Source organism: Haliotis asinina, chromosome 10 (genome assembly GCF_037392515.1).
Source record: "Haliotis asinina isolate JCU_RB_2024 chromosome 10, JCU_Hal_asi_v2, whole genome shotgun sequence".
In the NCBI taxonomy this organism is placed as follows: domain Eukaryota; kingdom Metazoa; phylum Mollusca; class Gastropoda; order Lepetellida; family Haliotidae; genus Haliotis; species Haliotis asinina.
In genome coordinates this window covers 59,135,975-59,159,880 of record NC_090289.1, presented here as the reverse complement: position 1 = coordinate 59,159,880, position 23,906 = coordinate 59,135,975, and the positions used below count along the sequence as shown (strand labels likewise).

Here is a 23,906-nt window from a genome sequence, read left to right as displayed (position 1 = left end):
TGACTGGCTTACAATAAGTAATTATATGTGTCTCTGTGAAACCATATATGGTACGATTCCATATGTCATGTTGATTCATATAGTCGGAAGTGTACACTGGTACGCAATGTTTGTGAGATAGGGCGGGGTTTGTCAGGCCCGTACATCTAGTAAGAAACGGGGTTTCCTCGAAAACGTTCATAATTTGTCTGACATATATACTGGACAAAAATAGTTAGGGATATATGCAAATTTTGAAATTTCGAATAATGATCTATTTATTCATTGACACACTGATAAAATATCAATCATAAAAGTACCAATGTCCCTAAGTTATTTTCTACAGTATAAATAAAGACGATTGTGTTTGCAGAGATCGCTGTGTTCATATGTGTGGCGTCACGTAGATGGGGATGGAGGGGGTGAACCCCGCTGGACATATTTCACCTCATAAGGAATGTTATTGGTACCACTATACTTGTATTACTTTGGCTTTCCTATACGATACAGCGGACGACGGTTCCAAGAGGCCTTCAACCAAACTGACTCAAGTAGACATGATATATTTCATCTATACTTTATGACATTATCAGTGAGTGAACTAACCACAGACCCGCTTCTCCGTGTCCAGCAAAAACTCCAGTCGGGCCAGTCCACAGTCTTTCCGCATTTCATAAAAATATTACTCTCTCCGATTTGTTAATATGTAATACACTTTTACACCATGCAGGATTACGGCTTGATAAAACGTTCATCATATTAACAGAGCAATGATGAAAACCCGTGCCATGCCAACAACATCTTATTCTCATCTACTTTTGTAATCTTTTCGCTTAGTTTCAACATTCATCTTAATGGCCAGTGAATTATCTAGTGGGGTAGTAAGTTTCATGCATATCTAGCCCTACTGGCTATCAAAATTTGAAACCTTTTTTCCACACACTGGATATTATGTTCGTTTGCAAAATGTTTGTAAACTATATACTACAGTTGAGGTAAATTGTGAACTTACACTATTTCCATGATGCCAGAGACTGAATCATTCAATCATGATGGTTTAGGAGCTAAAAAACACTAATTATGTTTAGATGCTAAATACAAAAAGCATACATTTCCCGTCTAAGCGTTTCTTATTTTGGATAGTATAATACTGTGAACCTCATAAATTACAGTCCCTTATTTAACATGAACTATACCAACTATAGGATAAACTTACCATTCCCTGAGTCATTCTCCTTTCAATTAATGATTTATTGTTGCTTAAACCATGTTTATTTACCATCACACATAATGCGTACACTTCACTATACACACACAATGTATGTGGTGTGTTGTATATGGGTAGTTATTCCATAACAAAGTTAATGTGTTATGCGCACATTTCTCTTGTTTTCGTGCCTTTGACGTTAGACAGAGGTTCTCGTCTCCAAAGGGTGACCACTCTCAACGAATGTTCCTGCAGGAAGATTGGGACTGAATAAACCAAGTGGACATGAGACGTCGGCCGCTTTGACCAACAGATCTTCTATGATATACTTGTTACACTTTTAAACTATTCATCCAATTAAAAATATAAAAATATCAATAGTTATGACACTTAATTACTTAATATCCCCTATTTTGGATATTCTGGTATTTAGTGACTTATGTTTACTCAGTATGCTTCAAGACAGTGTGTTTACAGAGACTGAAGTCGATGTCCATATTCACACTTTCTGAGTATTATTTTTATTTCGTGGCACGATATATCAGTGTACGCTTGTTAGGCCCTGGACGTATTATTTTCAGCAATACAAGCCCCTGTGGTGATGGATTTAGTGGGAGACGCAGCTCTCAGTGGGGCTATTGTAGAATAAAGATACTTTAGACGAACACCTACTTATCAATGGAAATAATAATATGAGGTATCTATTTAACTTTGGTCCTCTCAAACTACATTTAAAGAGAATAATTCCAAGTACGCTCACATGAGACACCTATTATGAAACCTTTACACTCCGGCGGTAAAGGTCTTGAGCAGGCTACCCACCGAACAGTGCAGTGGGACATACTTACTGACGCAATATAACGCCCTGTGGCCGCTAGAGACAAACACTATAGCACTGCTGTCACTAAATCCTACATGAAACCCGCCATCTCGGAACATTCAGGCACTAATCCAAGCTAAACTATTTCAATGAAAGGTAACACAATTCCCCATCGCCAGTACAAGGGAGTCATTATATCCCACCTAAAGAGAGTCTGGCAAACAAATCAGTGGACGCAAGTGACAAGACTTATACGGTCAGTACAACCACGGTACGGTCAGTACATTCCCTATACGGTCAGTACATCCCTCTATACGGTCAGCACATCCCCTATACGGTCAGTACATTCCCTATACGTCAGTACATCCCTCTATACAGTCAGTACATCCCCTATACGTCCGTACATCCCTCTATACGGTCAGTACATCCCCAATACGGTCAGTACATTCCCTATACGTCAGTACATCCGTCTATACGGTCAGCACATCCCCTATACGGTCAGTACATTCCCTATACGTCAGTACATCCCTCTATACAGTCAGTACATCCCCTATACGTCCGTACATCCCTCTATACGGTCAGCACATCCCCAATACGGTCAGTACATCCCCTATACGTCAGTACATCCCTCTATACGGTCAGTATATTCCCTATACGTCAGTATATCCGTCTATACAGTCAGTACATCCCTCTATACGGTCCGTACATCCCCTATACGGTCAGTACATTCCCTATACGGTCAGTACATTCCCTATACGTCAGTACATCCCCTATACGTCAGTACATCCGTCTATACGGTCAGTACATCCCCTATACGTCAGTATATCCCTCTATACGGTCAGTACATCCCCTATACGTCAGTACATCCCTCTATATGGTCAGTGCATTCCCTGTACGTCAGTATATCCCTCTATACGGTCAGTACATCCCCTATACGGCCGGTACATGCGTCTATACGGTCAGTACATTCCCTATACGGTCAGTACATCCCCTATACGTCAGTACATCCGTCTATACGGTCAGTACATCCCCTATACGTCAGTACATACCTCTATACGGTCAGTACATCCCCTATACGTCAGTACATCCCTCTATATGGTCAGTGCATTCCCTATACGTCAGTATATCCCTCTATACGGTCAGTACATCCCCTATACGGCCAGTACATCCGTCTATACGGTCAGTACATCCCTCTATACGGTCAGTACATTCCCTATACGGTCATTACATCCCTCTATACGGTCAGTACATCCCTCTATTCGGTCAGTACATCCCCTGTACGGTCAGTATATTCCCTATACGTCAGTATATCCGTCTATACAGTCAGTACATGCCCTATACGGTCAGTACATCCCTCTATACGGTCAGTACATCCCCTATACGTCAGTACATCCCTCTATACGGTCAGCACATCCCTCTATACGGTCAGTACATTCCTCTATACGGTCTGTTCATTCCTTATACGCCAGTATATCCCCGTGTATGGATCATCATTTCCATAATTAACACGTTGAAGTGTTAGATCGTTATCACATCATCCTGTCTAACGTAATCATTTTGTCACAAACCTTCAGTCTACTGAGTCTCCCCTTACATGTGATGGTTTGTTCAGGTGAACCTTCCATAAATTCAACGGGTATTGAAATTAACGAAGAAATGTGGGAGGTGATCCTTTTCAGCCCTAGGATGAAGCCCCAGATACATTCAGAGCGTATGGGATTGAAGAACCTAAATGATGAGACACATACAGTAGCATCCACCTATCTTGCCGCCGTTTTGCAATACGTAATAGCCACTATTGGTCGATCAGACAAAGCGGACAGAAAAGTGCCAAGGGTGTTATTTAACTCGAATGTTTTCATGGCTTTTGACACGGAGCTGTAGAAGTGTCTGGTAATCGCTTTAATGGCACTTGTAAGGTAGACACTGATTGGGGGCTTGCGAGGGGGGTTTGCTGAAGGAACTGGTTTGTGTGGGAAAGTTGATTTCCCGAGTTTGTACGAGTGTGCCACGGGGTATGAGCTGTGACCCTGGTCCATTAAATAAAGCTCCACAGTTTTTTAAGGGTTGTCCTTATCCCTAGTCCTTGAAATCTCAAGTCAACTTAAAATATCGGCACTCATCCAACAGGTTCTACCCTAACTCAGACTAAGTCTGTAGTAATGATGTGCCTCGTCTAACGATATCCACAATGATCCCCGGGCACATTGGACGTCCTTCCGATTGATGAGCATGTAGGTATTGGCCCACATGGCAGTACCCTGTTCACATGAAAACGGGATTACTTCCAGGACTAGCGGTACTTTTAATTCAAAGGGGTAGAGGCGGAGCCTAGACTCCATGCATATTGCTTGTTCGGCCTGATCTGACTGAGTTTTTAATCAATACTTTCCCCTAGTCACCAACAATCACCGATGCCCGGACGGAGGAGTACATACTGACGCGTTAAACCAATAGACCATAACCCATCATCAGAACGCATGTATTTTCATTGTGTTGTATATATGCTCATTCAAAAAACACAATAGGAAATTTCGTTGATTATATTTCAACCTTTGGCCCACACGTTCCTTGTGTATTTAATATGAAATTCTGATCTTTGTTAACACCATATATCCTTCATGACAGATTAAATCAAATTTGATCTTTGCGCGTTTTGACTTTGATACATATAAATCAGGTCAAATAGAAGCGACGAGCCTTTCAATGTTTTCAATAATCGTATGAAGTGACTGCACAAAGTTGAGAGTACCTGCCCATAATAGGCAGGTGAAAAGGCGAACGTATCTTGGTAGCAGCTGTCAAACACACACACAATGGCGAGTCAATCGTCCACCTGGAATTCAAGGTACAGGTCGACTAGGGTCATTGAGGACACCTTTAGCTGTCTCCCCTTCATACAGGTCAGTAGCCACTATTGACACTGACCTACTGGTCACCGATAGCCGAATCTCTGCAGGAACAGGGGGATTCATCAACACATCTTCTCAAACACATTCGAACAAAAACGTCCCCAGTGTGGTTTTAGTTGTCGAGATGTCACTTAGCAGCATTTACTTGTCAACCGGCGCGAGTCTCCTCGTCATGGCTATTTCTACCATCAGGAATTACCACGTCATGTTTGTTATTCTAGTCCTCTGAATCCTCCCGTAAATTAGGGAGTGTACAGGGGTTAGTTTCTGTGTGGGAAATATCCGGTGATTAGATGTCTCTCCGCGTCTTTGACGACGATGAACGATACAGAGCCCTGATGTATCAGAAGAGGACTTTCCAACGTAATGCATGCATTTCTTTGCCTTTTCAAAGGGCTGACACGTGACTCCATGTCTTCGATGTTTTATGTCCATGCTTCATGAATGAGCATAAATTATAGATTGTGTCAGTTCAAGACTGTTTTGCAGTAATCAATGGTAAGACGCAATGTTTAAAGCGAGTGACAATAGGAACATACTCCTGCCTGCACTCCTCAGATACGTTGTCAACTTACTGGCATAAATAATACTCAAATGGATCTTTCCCGGAGCCAAACCGGGGGGACGATACCTTTCATTGAGCATACGTTCAGTTTCTAGTGTTTAGACATGTCAACCCAACGCTGTACACATAAACAAGGCTGTCAGTCTTGCAAATACACTTGATCAAATACCATGGATTCTTGAAGGTTTTAGCTGGTGTAAGTCTGGGGAAGGAGGTTCCTGCTAGAACAGATGCCTTCCTAACAATTGATTTGACATCCTCAAGCCCCACATACGTCACGAAATGACAGTTATAGCGTAGGCCGGACAGGACTCAAAGCGAATTACCTAAAAAGGTCCTATCTTGTAGCCAAACGACAGTCGCCGTGATGTACACAGAACACAATATCAACTTATGTTAGACGTTTCCCAAACAGCGCCACCTACACATCTGAATACTCATAATAATGATAACAGTATTAATAAATTGACCGCCTGACCAGAAGGATCATGTCTGATAATAGAGCACACCACCCTCGTTCCTCTCTTAATCTTTTATATATGCCAATCAAGTCTGGAGGTTTGATTAATGTGGAGGCTCTTCATGGTAGAATTTTATTGTGTACTTTTGCACATATTTATTTATCGGATGATCCCCTGGTGATGCATGTGAAGACTCATGATGAAAGCCACAGCTATTTTAAACGTGCCAAGGTTGTTGGACACAATCAGAAATTTGAATTGATTTTGTTGATGGCGATGTACTGCTGGACGGTACAGCAATGGGAGTAAACCAGGTGAAGTCCTTTACCAAGTCGGCCCAGAGTCGGTCCTTTGTGGAGAAGGTGTCTGAGAAGCCATTGCATCGTGAGTACATGCAGTGTGTGGAACAGAACAGCAATCCCATCGACTCCTTCGCCTGGATGGAGTCGGCTGGTCTCAAATGTGAAACTGAGGGCTTAATGTTTGCTGCTCAGGACCCGTCACTTCCCACTCGCAATCCCCAGAATGTCATTCTTACAGAAAATATCAATATGAAATGTCGTCTTTGCAATAAAGCTATAGAGACTATCCAAAACCTTGTCAGTGGATGCCCTTCCTTGGCACAAACAGCATATCTTAAAATACACGATGGCATGGCTCGCTGCCTTTACTCTCGTCTCCGCCATGCCTGTGGCTTTGACCCCGAGGTCCATCTATGGTACGACCCTGAACATGTCCAGGGCGTCCTGGAAAATGATGCTTTCAGACTTCTCTGGAATAGGCCAATATACAGCCTGAGACGAATTCCAGCCAATAAACCTCATCTTGTCCTTTTTGATAAAACTAATGAAATTATTTATATGATTGGATTTTCTGTCCCTTTTGACAACAACGTGATTGGTAAGATTCAGGAAAAGCATGGTAAATATGCGGATCTCGCCTTTGAAATGTCTCGCTGCATCCCAAGTACATTGTCGTCAGGCAATTGTTCTCGTCTCCATTGTTCTCGGTGTACTTGGTTTGGTACCTCCTGATCTCTTGGCGCAGATCAGGAGAGTGCCCGGCTTCTCCACCGGGAGCACAGCCCTTCTGACAATCTGGGTAATGCAGACGGGTGCAGTGTTGGGGAGTCTTCACATTCTCCGGAAAGTTCTTGGTGGGTTCGACTAGGCAGTGTTTCCTGGGAGAAGTCCCATTTGCAGTCTGGGCTGCGTGTAGAGGGGGTGAGAGTCCTGGGCTGATGATGAGCTTTACCAACCTGACTGTGACAGGAACACCCGAACCCTCTCTGCTGCATTTCTATTTCATGCATGGATATGTCTTGTGAGACATAGTCCACCCAGGGCATGCTCAAAGCGCTACATAAAAGGAATCATTAGAGTTTAAGAGAAAACATGAACGTTCGTCAAAATGACCATAAGAATATTAGTCATTTATAGGATGTAGAATATTTTTAGGGGATAGGTTTTGAGTTACTAATGATGAAGCACTTTTGATGTGAAAAGGAAGTCTGTTCTACAGGATTGGAGCTGCAAATTTGAAAGATCTATGTCCAAAGTGTATGAGATGAACATGGGGAACTGAGTGATCTTCCGGAAGTGGAGAGAAAGGGCAGGCATATATATTATCTGAAACTACATTGATGTAAGCATGGTGGATCAAGCTGATCCTGACACGCCTAGTAAATATAACTCAGCCTCCAGATTGTGGTCTATCATAAACAGTCTTTGTCCACAATATCCCCCATACACTGACACCTCCTACATTGCACGGATGAACTTCTTGAACACAGTTGGATCCAGTCTCTCTCCTTTACGTCGAAAACTGTCGAATTCTGCCATCGTTTTTCAACAGACTTACCTGACTTTAATCACTACAGTACACTCTCAGTGAGTCAAGCTGCTGCCATGTTGATATACAGTTCGGGCCTTGTCTGCTTGAACGGAGTAGGCGTCCCACTATTACGTTTTGAAAAATGTATGTTTCCTAGGAAGTTTTCGGACAGCCGTTCTTGGCAAATGTTTTCTGACTGGGTTCAAACTTTAAAAGTTACATAAAGTGATATAAAGTAACATAAAGTGATATAAAGTGATATCAAGTGTACTCTTACTAACTACTGAAATGCTCTTTTTGAAGCAGACTGACAAACTATTTGTTTTAGTTATGGTCTACGACTCGGAAAATGCTCAAGACCTGTAAGACCTACTCGTCACCACCCTGAGAAAGTGGATTCGAATCCCAGAGGACACTCAACAACAAAGTGTACTAGAATCCGTTCGTTATATAGATTTATTCCCAAATCTAACACCTGTTATACATGTTTGAGACCTTCTGCGATGACACTGCCGTAGTGCTGATATTGTTGCACCTGTTGACATCGGCCCCTTCAAGTATGTTCCGAGTGTTGTTGGAGAGCATGTTGTCCACTCTCGTGTCAAGTAGTCCGTATTGGACGTTTGATTGACGTTGACATTTTATATTTGGAACATGGTTTACGGGATCAGAAAGACAGCTTTTCTCACGTACGGGCTTCCTTTTTACAACATGCCCGGAGCTTCCAGCGTCGAGCTGTATCGCAATGAAAACAAATTTCTCTTCACAATGACCTGTGTCGTTCCTGTCAACACACACACACACACACACACACACACACACACACACACACACACACACACACACACACACACACACACACACTCACACTAGAGATAGCTACGAGGAGGAAGTTGAACACTGATGTTCTCACACATGTTACTGTCATATTATTGACACAAGTAAGGAAATAGTTTGTTATTAATGTCGGAGATGCCCATTGCTAGTATGTAGAGTATCCACACGGTAATAAACGAGACGTCAAAACTATTTCAACATTCATTGTAAAGGTATATAATGCATGTGGATTACAAGAGAGTCATAACTGTTTTCTGATGAAACCTGTTCAGTTAGGAACAGCCATCTTTCTGTACCTTTTGGCATATTTTTTTTGCAATAAATATCTTCTGCAGTCGTCAAAAATCTATGCTGAAACAAATTACCTTTTGCGCTTCCAACTATGACATGTTTTCAGCCCTCACCATCTTGCCACGGCAAATGTTCATGCAGCATTATTCTCACTAACTGACCACTAGGTGTTTATGCAACACGGCATGTGTTCAGTCATCACACCACCTGAGCACCAAATGTTCATACAACAATGCATGTGTTCAGTCATCACCATCTGACAACCAGATATTCATGCAAAGTTGAGTGTGTCCGGTTCCAACTGGGACACCCGTTACACAAAAACACAAAGGAAAGTCAATTATCCACCAGAAACATGATGGCACTGGAAGACAGGGTTCATTTCAAACCAGGACATAGTGGATGAAATGTGAGGATTGAATCAGACAGGACAGCGCACCAAATAAGGAGAACTCCTGTGAATACTATGTATATATATGTATATATGTATATATAGTGATTAGCAAGTTGTATCAACGGCATCGTGCATAAGATGTATATTACAGACTTTTATGAGCCTTATGTATCAAAACGCATCACTGCAATGATGGCCTAATGTACGAATGAAGGTTCACGTCATTGGTGTAATAGACTCATCCACATTTACAAGTTCTGTGAAGCCTTCATTAGGCCTTTTATGCTGCAGCGCTAACCAATTAAATTTTGAGTAAAAGCTGGGTGATGCTCTGTGAAAGTTTAGTTGAAAGCGCGTCTCCAATATGGATAGATAAGAAATGTTGAGGACGGCATGTATAGGGAATGTTGATATATAAGGAATTTTGAGAACGTGATATATAAGGAATATTGAGAACGTGATATATAAGGAATATTGAGGACCGGATATAAAGGGAATGGTAAGAACTGGATGTATACGGCCGATTTCTGAGATATGGATACAAGGGAAATGTTGAGGAATTGATATATATTGAATGTAGAGAAGTGGATGTATTCCGGAATCGATGACTGAATATATATAGTGCTGTTTGCCGTGTTGTCAACACAGACACACAGATTAAATGGGTATATCTGCCACTCTCTGTCAACGCTTGACCTACATAACCTCTGCATGAAGGCTCGCCGTGTTACATTCTGCATAACTGTTTCTCACTCTCAGTCCAAGACCTCTGTGAGTTGACATCATATTGTGACCTTTACTTATTGTTACTTTACATTTAACTCTGTTGTATTGTACATGAAAGCTCTCTTGTGAATTTTTGTATCTTGGTTTAGTTTTGCTGAATACAATATTACTGATGAAGTTAGACTTCTTGTTGTTATGTCTTGTTCGTTCTGTCGTTGTTATATCTTGCTTGTTCTGGGGGCATTTCTCACACCTTTTGTCTCGCCAATTTTTAACCGTAACAAAATTGCGGGCTCGTCTGGGATAGAATTCATTTGACATTTTAGACCATTTGTGAAATGTATTCCGTCCTTTTCAAAATTAAGTTAATTGTGGAACCAGCAAAATGGTGTTTAAACTTGGGAAGTTTCTTAAATCCCCTGACCCTGAGACAATCAGTCAATTGCGCAAGTCAGATTTTTTGCAAATTTCCTCGTATTTCAAACTTGATGTCAAAACCGACAATGAGGAAATGTTAGATTTTGAAAGTTGATTTGACGAGGGAGCTTTTGGACATAAAGTTTTAGAAATGGTTGAGGAGAAATGTTCAGACCAGTTGGAGATAAAAAAATTGGAACTGAAATGGATGGAAATGGAAATGAAAAAGTCTGAAATGGAGAAGAAAATATAGAGAGGTGGAAAGAGAAAGAAATAGGAAGGAAATAGAATTGAAAAAAATGGAAATTGACATGAAAAAGCTTGAAAACCTTTCTCAGCCCTCAGATTCTTCCACTTTTGACATTGCAAGGCATACTAGACTGGTATCCCCTTTTAATGAGAAAGAAGTAGACAAATATTTTCTACATTTTGAAAAGGTTACTGAAAATCTCAAGTAGCTTAGGGAGTCATGGACTTCGCTATTGCAAACTGTTTTGAAGGGTAAAGGTCAGGATGCTAATTCAGACTTGTCAATACAGCAAACCTCAGATTATGATCTTGTCAAGAGTACACTTTTGAAAACTTATGACTTAGTGCCTGAGGCTTATCGTCAGAAGTTCAAAAATGCTCACAGGGGACAATGAGACTTTTGTAGAGTTTGCTAGAGAACAGGAAACATTGTTTGATAGGTGGCATGGGCTTAAGGAAGTCACAAATGTTGATAGTTTGAGAGTTAGTTTTGATGGAAGATTTCAAGGATAGTGTTCATTCTGACGTTAAGACGTATTTGGATGAACACAAGATTGATGACTTACAGAAAGCAGCACTGTTGGCAGATGATTATTGTTTGACTCACAAGAGTTCTTTTAGGTCTCTGTGTAACGCAAAGTTTTCTGGCTAAAGGGCTTTTCCCTTGGTAAGACTTGAGGAAATGCAGGTTACAGTGGTGTTAGAAAAGGTTCAAACTCTAGTGCCAAGCAGTCACTCTAGTGGCAAGCTTATACTTTTTTGGTTCTGATCATGTTTGTGCATATTGTAAGAAGCCAGATCATTTGATTTTTGCATGTTACAAACTCCAGTTTAGAAATTAGGCCGCGGGTTCCCCAAATGCTTTTGTGTCCATCGCACCTGAGGTGGTTCTGAGGAGTCTTTTGTTTGTGAGAGTAAGTCCCCAGGTTCAGTAGTTCGGAAGGAGTTTTTACCCTTTGTTTCTAAGTTTGAAACTTGGTATTCTTGACTCTCTCCCAGTCCCGGGTGTCAATTTGTTGATCGGTAATGATGTTATGGGGGCCAAAGTTGGTGCTGATCCAATTGTCAATGTTTATTTTGGCCCAGTTTAAGACAAGATGTGACTGAATTGTGTTTAAGACCTGTCATGCATGCCAAGTTGCTGGAAAACCAAATCAGAAAATCCCTTCTGCTCCCTTGAAACCTATACCGACTTTTGAGGAACCTGTCAGTAGAGTTATTATTGGTTGTGTTGGTCCACTACCTAAGACTAAATCTGGAAATCGGTATTTGCTCACAATCATGTGTGCTTCTACCAGTTTCCCTGAAGCAATTCCGGCTCACAGGATTGTTGCTCCTGTGATTGTCAAGGCTCTGATTACGATTTTCACCTTAGTTGGTTTGCCAGATGTTGTTCAGTCTGATCAAGCCTCAAACTTTATGTCAAATGCGTTTCAGCAAGCTATGTATCAGTTAGGTATTAAGCAAGTTAAGTCTAGTGCTTATCATCCAGAGTCACAGGGAGTTTTAGAGAGGTTTTGTCAAACTTTGAAGAATATGATCAAGAGTTATTGTTTGAGAAAGATTGGGATGAGGGTGTGCATTTGTTGTTTTTTGCGGTCAGAGAGTCAATTCAGGAAAGCTTAGAGTTTAGCCCCTTTGCGCTTGTATTTGGTCACAGTATGTGAGTCACTGAAACATTTAAAAGAACAATGGCTCACTGACAGTTCTGAAATCAATCTGTTAGACTATGTGTCTACATTTCCAGACAGACTTGTCAAAAGCAAGTGAGTTGGGCAGACAAAACTTGAAAGTTTCACAAGCAAAAATGAAATGAAACTATGACAGGAAGTCAAAAGAGAGAAGTTTCACTTGTGGTGAGAAAGTGTTAGCTTTACTTCCAATTCTTGGTCAGCTTCTGAGAGCAAGATATCAAGGTCCAGATGTCAGATTTGATTTATGAGTTCTATTTCCTGATGTGCCTAGTCGAAATGATGTTGTTAGCCATGATATAGATGAAGTGATAGCAGGTGATGCTGTGCCTGAAAACAACATCCATATCAGATGAATCCAGTGAAACGTGAAATTCTGTGGAAGGAAATACATGCTGGACAATAACATTATTGAACCCAGTGACAATGCGTGGAGTTCACCATGTTTTCTTGTGCCGAAGAGTGGTGGAGGTGGTTGACGCTGCTGTGCTCACATGAAAGCTGTCAATGCACTCTCACAAACTGATTCGTATCCTATTCCGAGAGTCGTCGATTGCATTGATCATATTGGTCAAGCTATATATATATATATATTGTTACGAATGGAGAGATCACACAACAATTTTACAAATAGTTTTAATGCTGGCAAAACAAGTATCACAGTGGATGGTTAAAAGTCTTACTTTGTTAAGCACATAACAGTTCCAGTAGGTTTTGTTCCATCTCCTTCCACTGAATATGATCACATAAATCCAAATAATTGTCATAAACTATGCCGACATGGCACTCTCAACTTTACAAAATGAAGACAGCCGACCTGGCCATCCTCTTCACTCCCGACCTGGGAACTGATCACCTCTCTTTGTGTTACGCTGCTTAACCAAGTCAACCCAAGCTGTAGTTACATAATCCTATTGTATTTTCCTTACCCCAGCTTACTCACATACAATGGAAAGTGGTCAGTGGTAAGCAGAGCTTCTTAGCTTCATGGTGAACAGGTAGTTAAAGCATTTTAGATTAACTTCAGATTTTATAAACATATTTACAGATATATGTATAATATAACATATAAGCTATTCTCACTACATACTCATAACATTCCCCCTCTTGAAAAAGAAGTTTTGCATGTTGAAAAACTTCAGTGTAAAACTATATACAATATTTGTCATAAACACATTCAAGATGTCAACTGTCACTTGAGCTTAGGTCTACAGTTCATACAATCCAGGTAGTTAATGACCCAAGCTACATTGCTCGCGAGAGAGCATCAGCCAATATATTGATATGACGAATGTCAAGGTCGAAATCTTCCAGCTGTAAGCTCCAACGCATTAATCGCTGGTTTTTGGTCCTGAGTTTTTTTCACAAACACAAGTGGATTATGGTCTCTGTACACTAGAATTGGCGTCACAGTTGTGCTCAGATACACTTCGAAATGCTGAGGAGCTAGTATCAGTGCCAGTGTCTCCTTCTCTATTGTAGAGTAGTGTCTTTGATGACTGTCAAATTTCTTGCTGAAGTAGCAGATAGGATGATCTATCCCTAAAGTGTCATCTTGCTGTAACACCGCTCCTGCTCCTATGTCACATGCATCAACATAGAGCTTGAAGGGTTTGCTGAAGTCAGGCACAACTAGCACTGGTGCATTAGTCAAAATAGCTTTGATCTTCTCAAATGCCTGTTGTTGATCTTCTTGCCAGATGATTTTGCAGTCTTTCTTCAGTAGATTGGTCAATGGTGCTGCTACTTGGGAAAAGTTCTGGCAAAAACGGCGATAATATCCCGCCATCCCCAAGAATCTCATCAATTCCTTCCTATTTGTAGGTTCTGGAAACATGATCACAGCTTGTATTTTGGCCTGGACTGGTTTGACTTCACCTTGTCCCACAACATGACCTAGATAGGTTACTGTAGCTTTCACAAATTCACTCTTGGTCAAGTTGATAGTGAGTTTGGCTTGTGTTAGTGAGTCAAACAACATTCGAGTTGTCTTCATCTGACCATCCCACTCGTCAGTAGCCACAATGACGTCATCAATGTATGCATCACACTGGTCAATTCTGCCTGTGATGGAGTTGATAAGTCTTTGGAAGGTAGCAGGGGCATTTTTTAATCCAAAAGGCATCACATTGTATTGATATAAACCTTCTGGGGTAACCAATGCTGATACTTGTTTTGCCCTATCTGTTAACGGGATCTGCCAGTATCCCTTCAGTAAATCAAATTTGCTCACATACTTAGCTTTGCCTATCCTATCAATACAATCATCAATCCTAGGCATTGGGTAGGAATCAGATTTGGAGAGAGCATTAACTCGTTTGTAGTTATTACATAGCCGAACACAACCTCCAGCTTTAGGTACAAGGATACATGGTGAACTCCAAGCACTATTGCTGGGTTCAATGATGTTATTGTCCAGCATGTATTGTATCTCTGTTCTAAGCTGAGCTAATTTGATTGGATTCATGCGATAGGCATGTTGCTTGACAGGCATTGCCTCCCCTACATCTATGTCATGATAGATACAGTCTGTCCTAGAGGGTACATCTGGAAATAAATGTGAGTACTCATGAATTAATGCCTCCAGTTCTATCTTCTGTTCATGATTCAAATGTGATAACTTAGCATCTAGATTGTTTAAGACATCTGAGTTACTAAGCTTCAAATCAGGTTCTTTGCTGTTGGTACCAGAATCTCCAGGCAATGTATCATTCTCAGTTATTTCTACTGTGTTTATTATGTTAACACCCAAAGTCTGTGGTACATTTTCAGCATGCCTATCATAGTATGGTTTTATCATATTGATATGACAAACTCTCTTGGACTTCCTCCGATCTGGAGTTTCTATTTCATAATCTGTGTCACTCACTTTCTTGCGCAGAAGATATGGGCCATAGAACCTAGCACTAAACGGATGTCCTGGTATTGGTAGAAGAATGAGTACCTTGTCACCTGCTGCAAACTCTCTATGTTGTGCTTTGGTATCATACCAGGTTTTCATCCTTTCCTGGCTACCCTGCAAGTTCTGTTTAGCTATGCTACAAGCCTTAGTAAACCTCTCTTTGAAGTTTGAAACGTAATCAAGCAGATTGATTTCGGTATTCTCATCTAGCCACTTCTCCTTCAGAAACTTTAATGGTCCTCGAACTGTCCGCCCAAACACTAACTCAAAAGGACTGAAACCTAGTGATTCTTGCACTGATTTCCTAGCTGCAAACAACACGTAATAATTCCCTCGTCCCAATCTTTCTGATTGTCCTCACAATAAGCCTTAAGCATATTCTTTAGAGTTTGATGGAACCGCTCAAGAGCACCCTGCGACTCAGGATGATATGCACTCGAACTATACTGAGTGATACCTAACTCATTCATAACCTGCTGAAATATCCCAGACATAAAGTTAGATCCCTGATCTGACTGGATTGACTTTGGCAACCCTACTAGAGTGAAGAACGTAATCAGTGCCTTGACAACAACAGGAGTCCTAACGTTCCTCAAGGGAATAGCTTCGGGAAAGCGTGTAGATGCACACATTATTGTCACCATATAGACATTTCCTGTCCTTGTGCGAGGGAGGGGTCCAACACAATCTATTATAACCCTGCTGAATGGTTCTTCAAGTGTTGGAATAGGTTGCAAAGGATATTTTGCTATCTTCTGGTTTGGTTTACCGACCATTTGACAGGTGTGACATGTTTTACAGAATTGTTTGACATCTTTCTGAATTCCTGGCCAATAGAAATGTGTTAAGATCTTTTGATAGGTCTTGTTAACCCCTAAATGCCCTGCCAGTAGAGTATCATGTCCTAAGCAAAGAATCTCATGTCTATACATTGGCGGAATAACAATCTGGTGCAATATTTTCCATTCCTCATTTGCTGGACTGTCTGGCGGTCTCCACTTCCTCATCAAAACATCTGATTTGAGGTAATAACACACTGCCTCCCTATGACTATCTTTCTCAGAGACAGCTTTGTTTCTAAGTAACTTAAGTTCTGGATCCATCTTCTGTTCTTCAATAAGTTTCTCCCTGGTAGCATCACTAATTGGTTCCTCAGAAAAAGTGAACTTACCAGTAGGTCTATTCCCGTTAGAAACAAATCTGTCCTCTTTATCAGTTTCATCCCCAATACTATGACTGAAAGTTGTCACTCCCTCAGTTTCATCAAGCTGACTAAGTCTGAGATAAATCAATTTCCCTGGATCTAGGAATGTCAGTCTTCCCTTGGCACTTTGCTTTCTGCTGTGTCATAGCCCTAGTAACTGCACAAGAAGGGTATACACTTAACTCGTCTCTCTCCTCCTGCTTTTCACACGGTATCTTACTCATCTTAGGCAGATCAGCTACCACGTTATCTTCTGCAATATCATTGCCCATGATAAGTGATACACCTGGCACTGGCAATGTTGACATGATTCCAACCCTAATAGTTCCTGTCACCAAATCTGATTTCAAATAGACTTCATGTAGAGGTACCTTAATGTAACCACCAATACCCCGCATGAGGACACTGGTTCCTGTGTAGGTATTCTCAGAAAATGGTAAATCATCTTCTAGCATAAGATTCTGGAGGGCTCCAGTATCTCTCAAGATATCTACAGGTTTTGAGACTGACCTATCACTAACTAAGGACACCAGTCCTTTAGACATAAAAGGAGAATAACCCTTTTCAAAGGCAAACTTGTCTACCGGCATATCTTCAATCTTCACCTGATGTGATATCACTGAGGCAAGGGCATGGGGCAACTGTTCACTCTGAGATTTCTTCTTCAGTTTCCAACTTAACAAATGTCCCTTTTTATTACAATAAGAACAAACTGGCCCTGAACTCATCACTCCTGCTGAAGAATTTCCCTGTGCTGAACTAAGCGTTCTACTTGCCATCTCATCATTGTTAGAACCTCTAAATGAAGACTGAGACAACCCATGACCTGTAGCATAACCACATGTACCATTTGACCTTGGTAAACTACTCCCTGAAGCCGTTGACTGACTAGAAGAACTAAACTTCCCTCTACTATGATATTCTGCATTTCGCAATGAAGCCTTGTGTGTTAGTGCATAGTCATCTGCAAGAGTAGCTGCATGTTCTAATGTCTCAGCCTTTTGTTCATCCAAGTAAGTTTTAATGTCACATGGAATACACCTTTTGAACTCCTCAACCAGCATAAGCTGTTTCAATTTCTCATAGTCTTTGTTTATCTCTTTGGATGTACACCACCTATCAAACATCATATCTTTGCTTCTAGCAAACTCAACATATGTCTGTCCTTCATGCTTTCTGCAGTTTCTAAACTTTTGTCGATATGCCTCGGGAACTAACTCATAAGCTTTCAGTATGACACTCTTAACCATCTGATAATCAGAGCTCTGATCAATGGACAAAGCAGCATAAACTTCCTGAGCTTTCCCTATGAGAACACTCTGAACAAGTGTAGTCCACGATTCTTCAGGCCATTTCAGATTTGTTGCTAACTTTTCAAAATGCAAAAAGAACTTATCAACCTCATTTTCTTGAAACGGGGGAATAAGTTTCACAAATTTGGCCACATCAAATCCCTTATTCTTCTCATCTCCTAGTTTCTGTTGTTTTATCTTCAGCTCTAACTCTAGTTTCTGAATATCTAACTGTCTTGATCTCAATTCCCTTTCTGTCTGTTCTTTCTCTTTCTGGACCTCTAACTCCATTAAAATAATTTTCTCACTCTTGACTTCTGATTTAGGTTCAAGGCTGTCATCTAAAATATTTTCATCCACCAGGTATTCTATCACAAGGTTTTGAATATGGGATTTCCGAGACAATGGATCAATGTCAACCTGAAAATACTTTGCTACCTGTATTACTTCAGATTTCTTCCATGCAAGGATACCTTCAACACTAATTGTCTGTACAAATTCCTTCACTTTGAATTCCATGGCAGTTAATTGTTGTGCTTTCCCTGTTTACACTGAACAAAAAAACAATGAATAATTTGAATTTGCAATTGATATGCGAGTGGTGAATATAAGTGCTTTATTTGCACTGATTTCCATTTTATCCCTGCTTACAAAACCATCAACGTTAAATGAACACATCCCGGACGAGCCCCTAATTTGTTACGAGTGGAGAGATCACACAACAATTTTAACAATAGTTTTAATGCTGGCAAAACAAGTATCACAGTGGATGGTTAAAAGTCTTACTTTGTTAAGCACATAACAGTTCCAGTAGGTTTTGTTCCATCTCCTTCCACTGAATATGATCACATAAATCCAAATAATTGTCATAAACTATGCCGACATGGCACTCTCAACTTTACAAAATGAAGACAGCCGACCTGGCCATCCTCTTCACTCCCGACCTGGGAACTGATCACCTCTCTTTGTGTTACGCTGCTTAACCAAGTCAACCCAAGCTGTAGTTACATAATCCTATTGTATTTTCCTTACCCCAGCTTACTCACATACAATGGAAAGTGGTCAGTGGTAAGCAGAGCTTCTTAGCTTCATGGTGAACAGGTAGTTAAAGTATTTTAGATTAACTTCAGATTTTATAAACATATTTACAGATATATGTATAATATAACATATAAGCTATTCTCACTACATACTCATAACAATATAAGTTTGGCTTACTGAAGGGCTTCGGGCAGATACCTTCTCACAGATCGTGCAAAGAAAATATCAGCTTTTGCTACACCAGATGGACAGTATCAATACAAGGTTATGTCGTGTGGTCTGAAGAACGCACCAGCGACGTTCCAGAGACTCGTCAACAATGGTCTTGACACAGTTGAGGCTTACATGGATGACGTCATTGATTACGACATGGAGTGGGATGACCATCTGAAAAGGACTCGTGCTTTATTCAAAAGACTGTCTGAGGCAAAATTGACCGTGAATCTAGCCAAGTGTGAGTTTGGGAAGGCACAAGTTGAATTTTTAGAGCATGCTGCAGGACATGGCCAGGTACAGCCAGTTCATGCTAAAGTGGAAGCAGTTGTATATTTTCCAGTGCCTAAGTATTAGAGAGAACTCATGAGATTCTTGGGTATGGCAGGCTATTACAGAAAGTTTTGTCAAAATTTCTCAGATGTTGTTTCATCACGTACCAGCCTTTTGGGGAAAAGGTAAAATTTCGGTGGGATAGCAGTTGTCAGACTGCATTAGAAAAGGTCAAAGCGATACTCATGAATTATCCAGTGTGTAAGCGCCACATTTTGAGAAAGAAATTACATTTTCAGTTGTTGCAAGTGTTGTTGGTGCAGGTGCTGTCCTGATTCAAGAGGATGCTTCAGGAACTGAACATCCAGTTTGTTATTTTTCAAAGAAATTTGACAAGCACCAAAGACAGACTTCAACCATAGAGAGAGATATATTAGGTCTTTTGTTAGCTTTACAGCATTTTGAAGCGTACCTAGGTAGCACTACTTTGCCAACTGAAGTGTTTACTGATCACAATCCCTTGACTTTTCTTCATAAAATGAAGAACAAAAACCAAAGACTTATGAGGTGGAGTGTGACCTTGCAAGGGTTCAATCTTGTGATCAAACACATTAAAGGCAAAGACAATGCATTTTCCAACCTGTAAATGTATGATGACTTGACGATGTTGTATGTTTGTGTTTGCATTATGTCATGGTAATTCTGCAAGATATTTCTCATGTTATTCATAATATTACATGTCATATTAATATGCCTGTTATCTTGCTATGATTATAAAAGAAGTTTCTGTGAAACTCTCTTTTCCTTAAGCTGGAGAGTGTTAAGAGAGTGTATTTTCTGTAAGTTGTATTATTCATTAAGTAATACGTATTTTTGGGTCACAGCGTTTAGTGTTTTATGTGATAATTATTATGGGTCACATTTCGTATCATAAATGTCCTTGGGTACAGTGTGTGAAGCCCATTTTCTGGTGTCCCCCGCAATGATATTGCTGGAATATTGCTAGAAACGGCGTAAAACTTAACTCACTCACTCACTCATAAATGTCCAGTACGTTTTGTATTTTGACTGAAGGCCTTTATGGAAGTGCTCTAGGTATATAGTGCTGGATGCTGTGTTGTCAACACAGACACACAGATTAAATGGAGTATATCTGCCACCCTCTGTCAACACTTGACCTACATAACCTCTGCATGAACGCTCGCCGTGTTACATTCTGCATATTGCGACCCATTACTTTACATTTGACTCATTTATATTGTACATGAAAGCTCTCTTGTGAATTTTTGTATTTTTATTTTAGTTTTGCTGAATACAATATTATTGAAGAATACAGACTTCTCGTTGCTATATTGTGCTCGTTCTGAATGGATTTCTTACACCTTTTGTCACGGCAATTTTTAACTGTAACAATGTTGAGGTTTGGATGTAAAGGGAATGTTGAGTGAGGACTTTGTATCTTGTAAATGGTGGACACTGGACATAAAGGCAATGTTGAGGGCTGGTAAAATAGGCACTGTTGAGTACTTGAAGTAGAGGTTTGGGATATTTTTTCACCATGATTCTGTGTGCATTTAAAGAGTGTGTAGTTTCTGTTATTTCTAGTTCATGTGGGTGTATCAGCGGAAGATATTTGACTATTTAACCGTCCGATGTCAAATCTTCAACGCACATTATGAATAGACTACCCGTACAGACCCCTGCCAATCCGAACAGAAATTCTGATATTTATGCACAAGGGAATAGATTAGCATTGGCATATTTGTAGAAATTTCAAAACATCACAGATGTCTGTTTATCTCTTTGCCATCATTCTGGGGTACTATGACCTCTTCCGTGTGGTGATCGCTAAGGGTGACTTGTCTAAAGCGGACACTGACTAAGGCATGAGGTCCTTGTATATTTGCTAAACCTGCCTTGTGCTCCACGTGCAGTCCTGATTCAAGGTGAGTCGTGGGAGAGAGAGAGCAGCAGACACTGTCTTCATCTTATATATTACAACCGTCGTGTATATCGGTTTATAGATCGAGTCACAACAACAACTGACGGATGGTCATCAACACTAACATAGAGCAAACAAATACTGAAGTTGTGATGTCGTGAACCTGTCAACTCACTGATGTCTCTCATGAAACTCGCTGAGTCTAAAACAAAGATGAACGCAGCTTTATAAACATATATATAGTCTGGTTCATAATTATTGAGAATTTTTCTTCTTACTTTGAGCTATCCTAACACCTCAACTGATTCACTGATACTTAAAACTAAGTAATGGTGTAAGGGAGGTAACTCATCTTGGCCTACTGAGTATAGTACAATTAGAGTTACCTCCCCTGAATTTGTAGCAGACGTCATTTTCCTCAGCACTGTCAACAATGTCTGCTGAAGATTAAAGAAGGTTGATTTTTGAGTTGTGTAATCAAGGAATTGATGATGTAAATACATTGGCAGAGAGAACAGGAACTCGTCTTTCTACTGTGTATAGGATTAGGAAGAATTTTAAAGAGGGAAAGGATTTTGGGCACCAGAAAGGAGCAGGGAGACCCAGAAAATTGGACTTCTCAGATCGCGTCCGGCTGGGAATTTTAGCGTCTAAAAAGCAAAGGGCAAGCATCTCCAACATCAGGTATGAAATGATAGAAAGGGGATCAACAGTTGTATCAAAATCTACAGTTAGAAGAAATTTGATTGATCTTAGATGGGAGAAAAAGACTGGAATTCCTTCTCCTCTCATGAAACAAGAACATAAAGACAGGCGTGTTGAGTGGTGTTTGGCACATGAAAACTTTGACTGGGAAAATGTGATTTTTACTGATGAAAGCTCAATATGGGTATATCCCAATAATGTGAAAATATGGACAAAGTCTGCGTCAGCACCGTTGTATCGACGACCTAAATACAGCCCAAAGTTTCATGTATGGGGAGGGATATCCTTATTAGGAACGACCCCGCTGTGCGTGTTTGAGGGAAATCTGACAAGTCAACGCTACACTAACATATTAGATAATTTTCTCCTTCCAAGTGCACATGTGTTTTATGGAAATGACTGGATTTTGCAGCAAGATAATGATCCTAAACACACCGCAAAACATGCCAAGCAGTGGTTTCAGGAGAAAAATGTGACTGCATTACCATTTCCTGCATATAGTCCTGACTTAAATCCCATTGAGAACATTTGGGGGATGATGAAGGAATGTAGGAATCAAAAGGGGTTGACAAAAATTGAAGACATGAAGAGAGAAGTGGTCCGATACTGGGACAGCATAACTCACGAGACACTAACCTCTCTGATAGGAAGTATGCCTACCCGTCTTAGACTGTGCCGTGAAGCTCAAGGAGACTTGATAAAATATTAAATTGTTACCTACACAACATGAAAAGGTCAGTTCATTTTCACAATACATTCAATTTTATCTGATTTGTTCTCGTTTAATAATATGAAATGCTTTAGCTATTCTCAATAATTTTGAACCATACTGTATTTGCCTTGTCACATATTAACCATTCCCTACAATTATCTAAGCTTAACGAGTTACAAATATTAAAACCACACGGTTAATATTATCGTTTTGCCTAGTTCAAAAGACCACAGCAAACTAGATAGTACCCACAATCTGTTAAGTGATCACTTCATAGTACTTTCTACTTCCGACTGCGGAAGCAAGCAGTGGCAAGCAGTGGCAAGCAGTGGCAAGCAGTGGCAAGCAATAACAGCATAGGTCAATATTTTCAATTTCTACATAGAACAAATATGTTTTTTTGGGCGCGGAAGGTTTTTGAAAGTGTACTTGATGTTCTGTTGACTGGCAGAACATCTGAAAGATCATAGACTGTTTGTAACGGTTCCCTGGTAACGGTTAAAATTCATATAACTTAAAACTGTAATATCAGCAATCATTTGAGAAAGATGGTCAACAGACAAAAATATTAATGATTTGTACACCGTTAATATCCAAACTGACTGGGTGTCCATTGTCAGTCGTTGTAAACAACAGTCACATAACGTAAATAGCCAACAATGTCGATAGTAGTTCGATAATTTCTTTCTTTTATTGATTGATTAGTCGAGTGCGTGCCTCTGGGGCAGTTAGATTGATTGGATGGTTGGATGTTTAACTCCAGATTCAGCAATATTCAAGCTTCATGGCGGCGGTTCGTAAAATGATCGAGTCTGGAGCAGATATTCCAGTGATCGACAACACATGCATCCATTTTCGCAACTACGAGCCTGACGACCCGATCTCGTTAGTCAGTTAGACAGGTAAAGAGTTATACAGTTAGAAGGACAGACAGACAGACAGACAGACAGACAGTTAGATAGTTAGACAGTTGGACAGTTGGACAGTTAGATAGCTAGATAGTTAGACACTTTGGCAGCTAGGCAGACATCCAGACAGTTAGCTAGATAGATAGACAGTTAGACAGCTCGACAGTTAGATAGTTAGACAGTTAGATAATTAGACAGCTGTGCAGTTAGACAGTTAGGCAGCAAGATAGTTTGACACTATCAACGCAACGTCCATATGTAATCCTGCACGGTATGTCAGCAATTGTCCGTAAAAATAGTGTAACGAATTCCTTATTTTGAAAATTATGAAC

The 23,906-nt window shown here is 40.4% G+C and overlaps 1 protein-coding gene across 1 annotated transcript in view; it reads left to right on the top strand.

Moving 5' to 3' along the window:
• The first annotated feature begins 19,088 nt into the window (after positions 1–19,088).
• The window catches only part of LOC137298808 (carbohydrate sulfotransferase 3-like), a 49,369-nt gene continuing 44,551 nt past the window's right edge, over positions 19,089–23,906 (top strand). The window contains exon 1 of the mRNA XM_067831082.1: positions 19,089–19,331. Within this exon, the coding sequence (XP_067687183.1) occupies positions 19,089–19,331 (243 nt within the window). The remainder of the gene's footprint in view (positions 19,332–23,906) is intronic.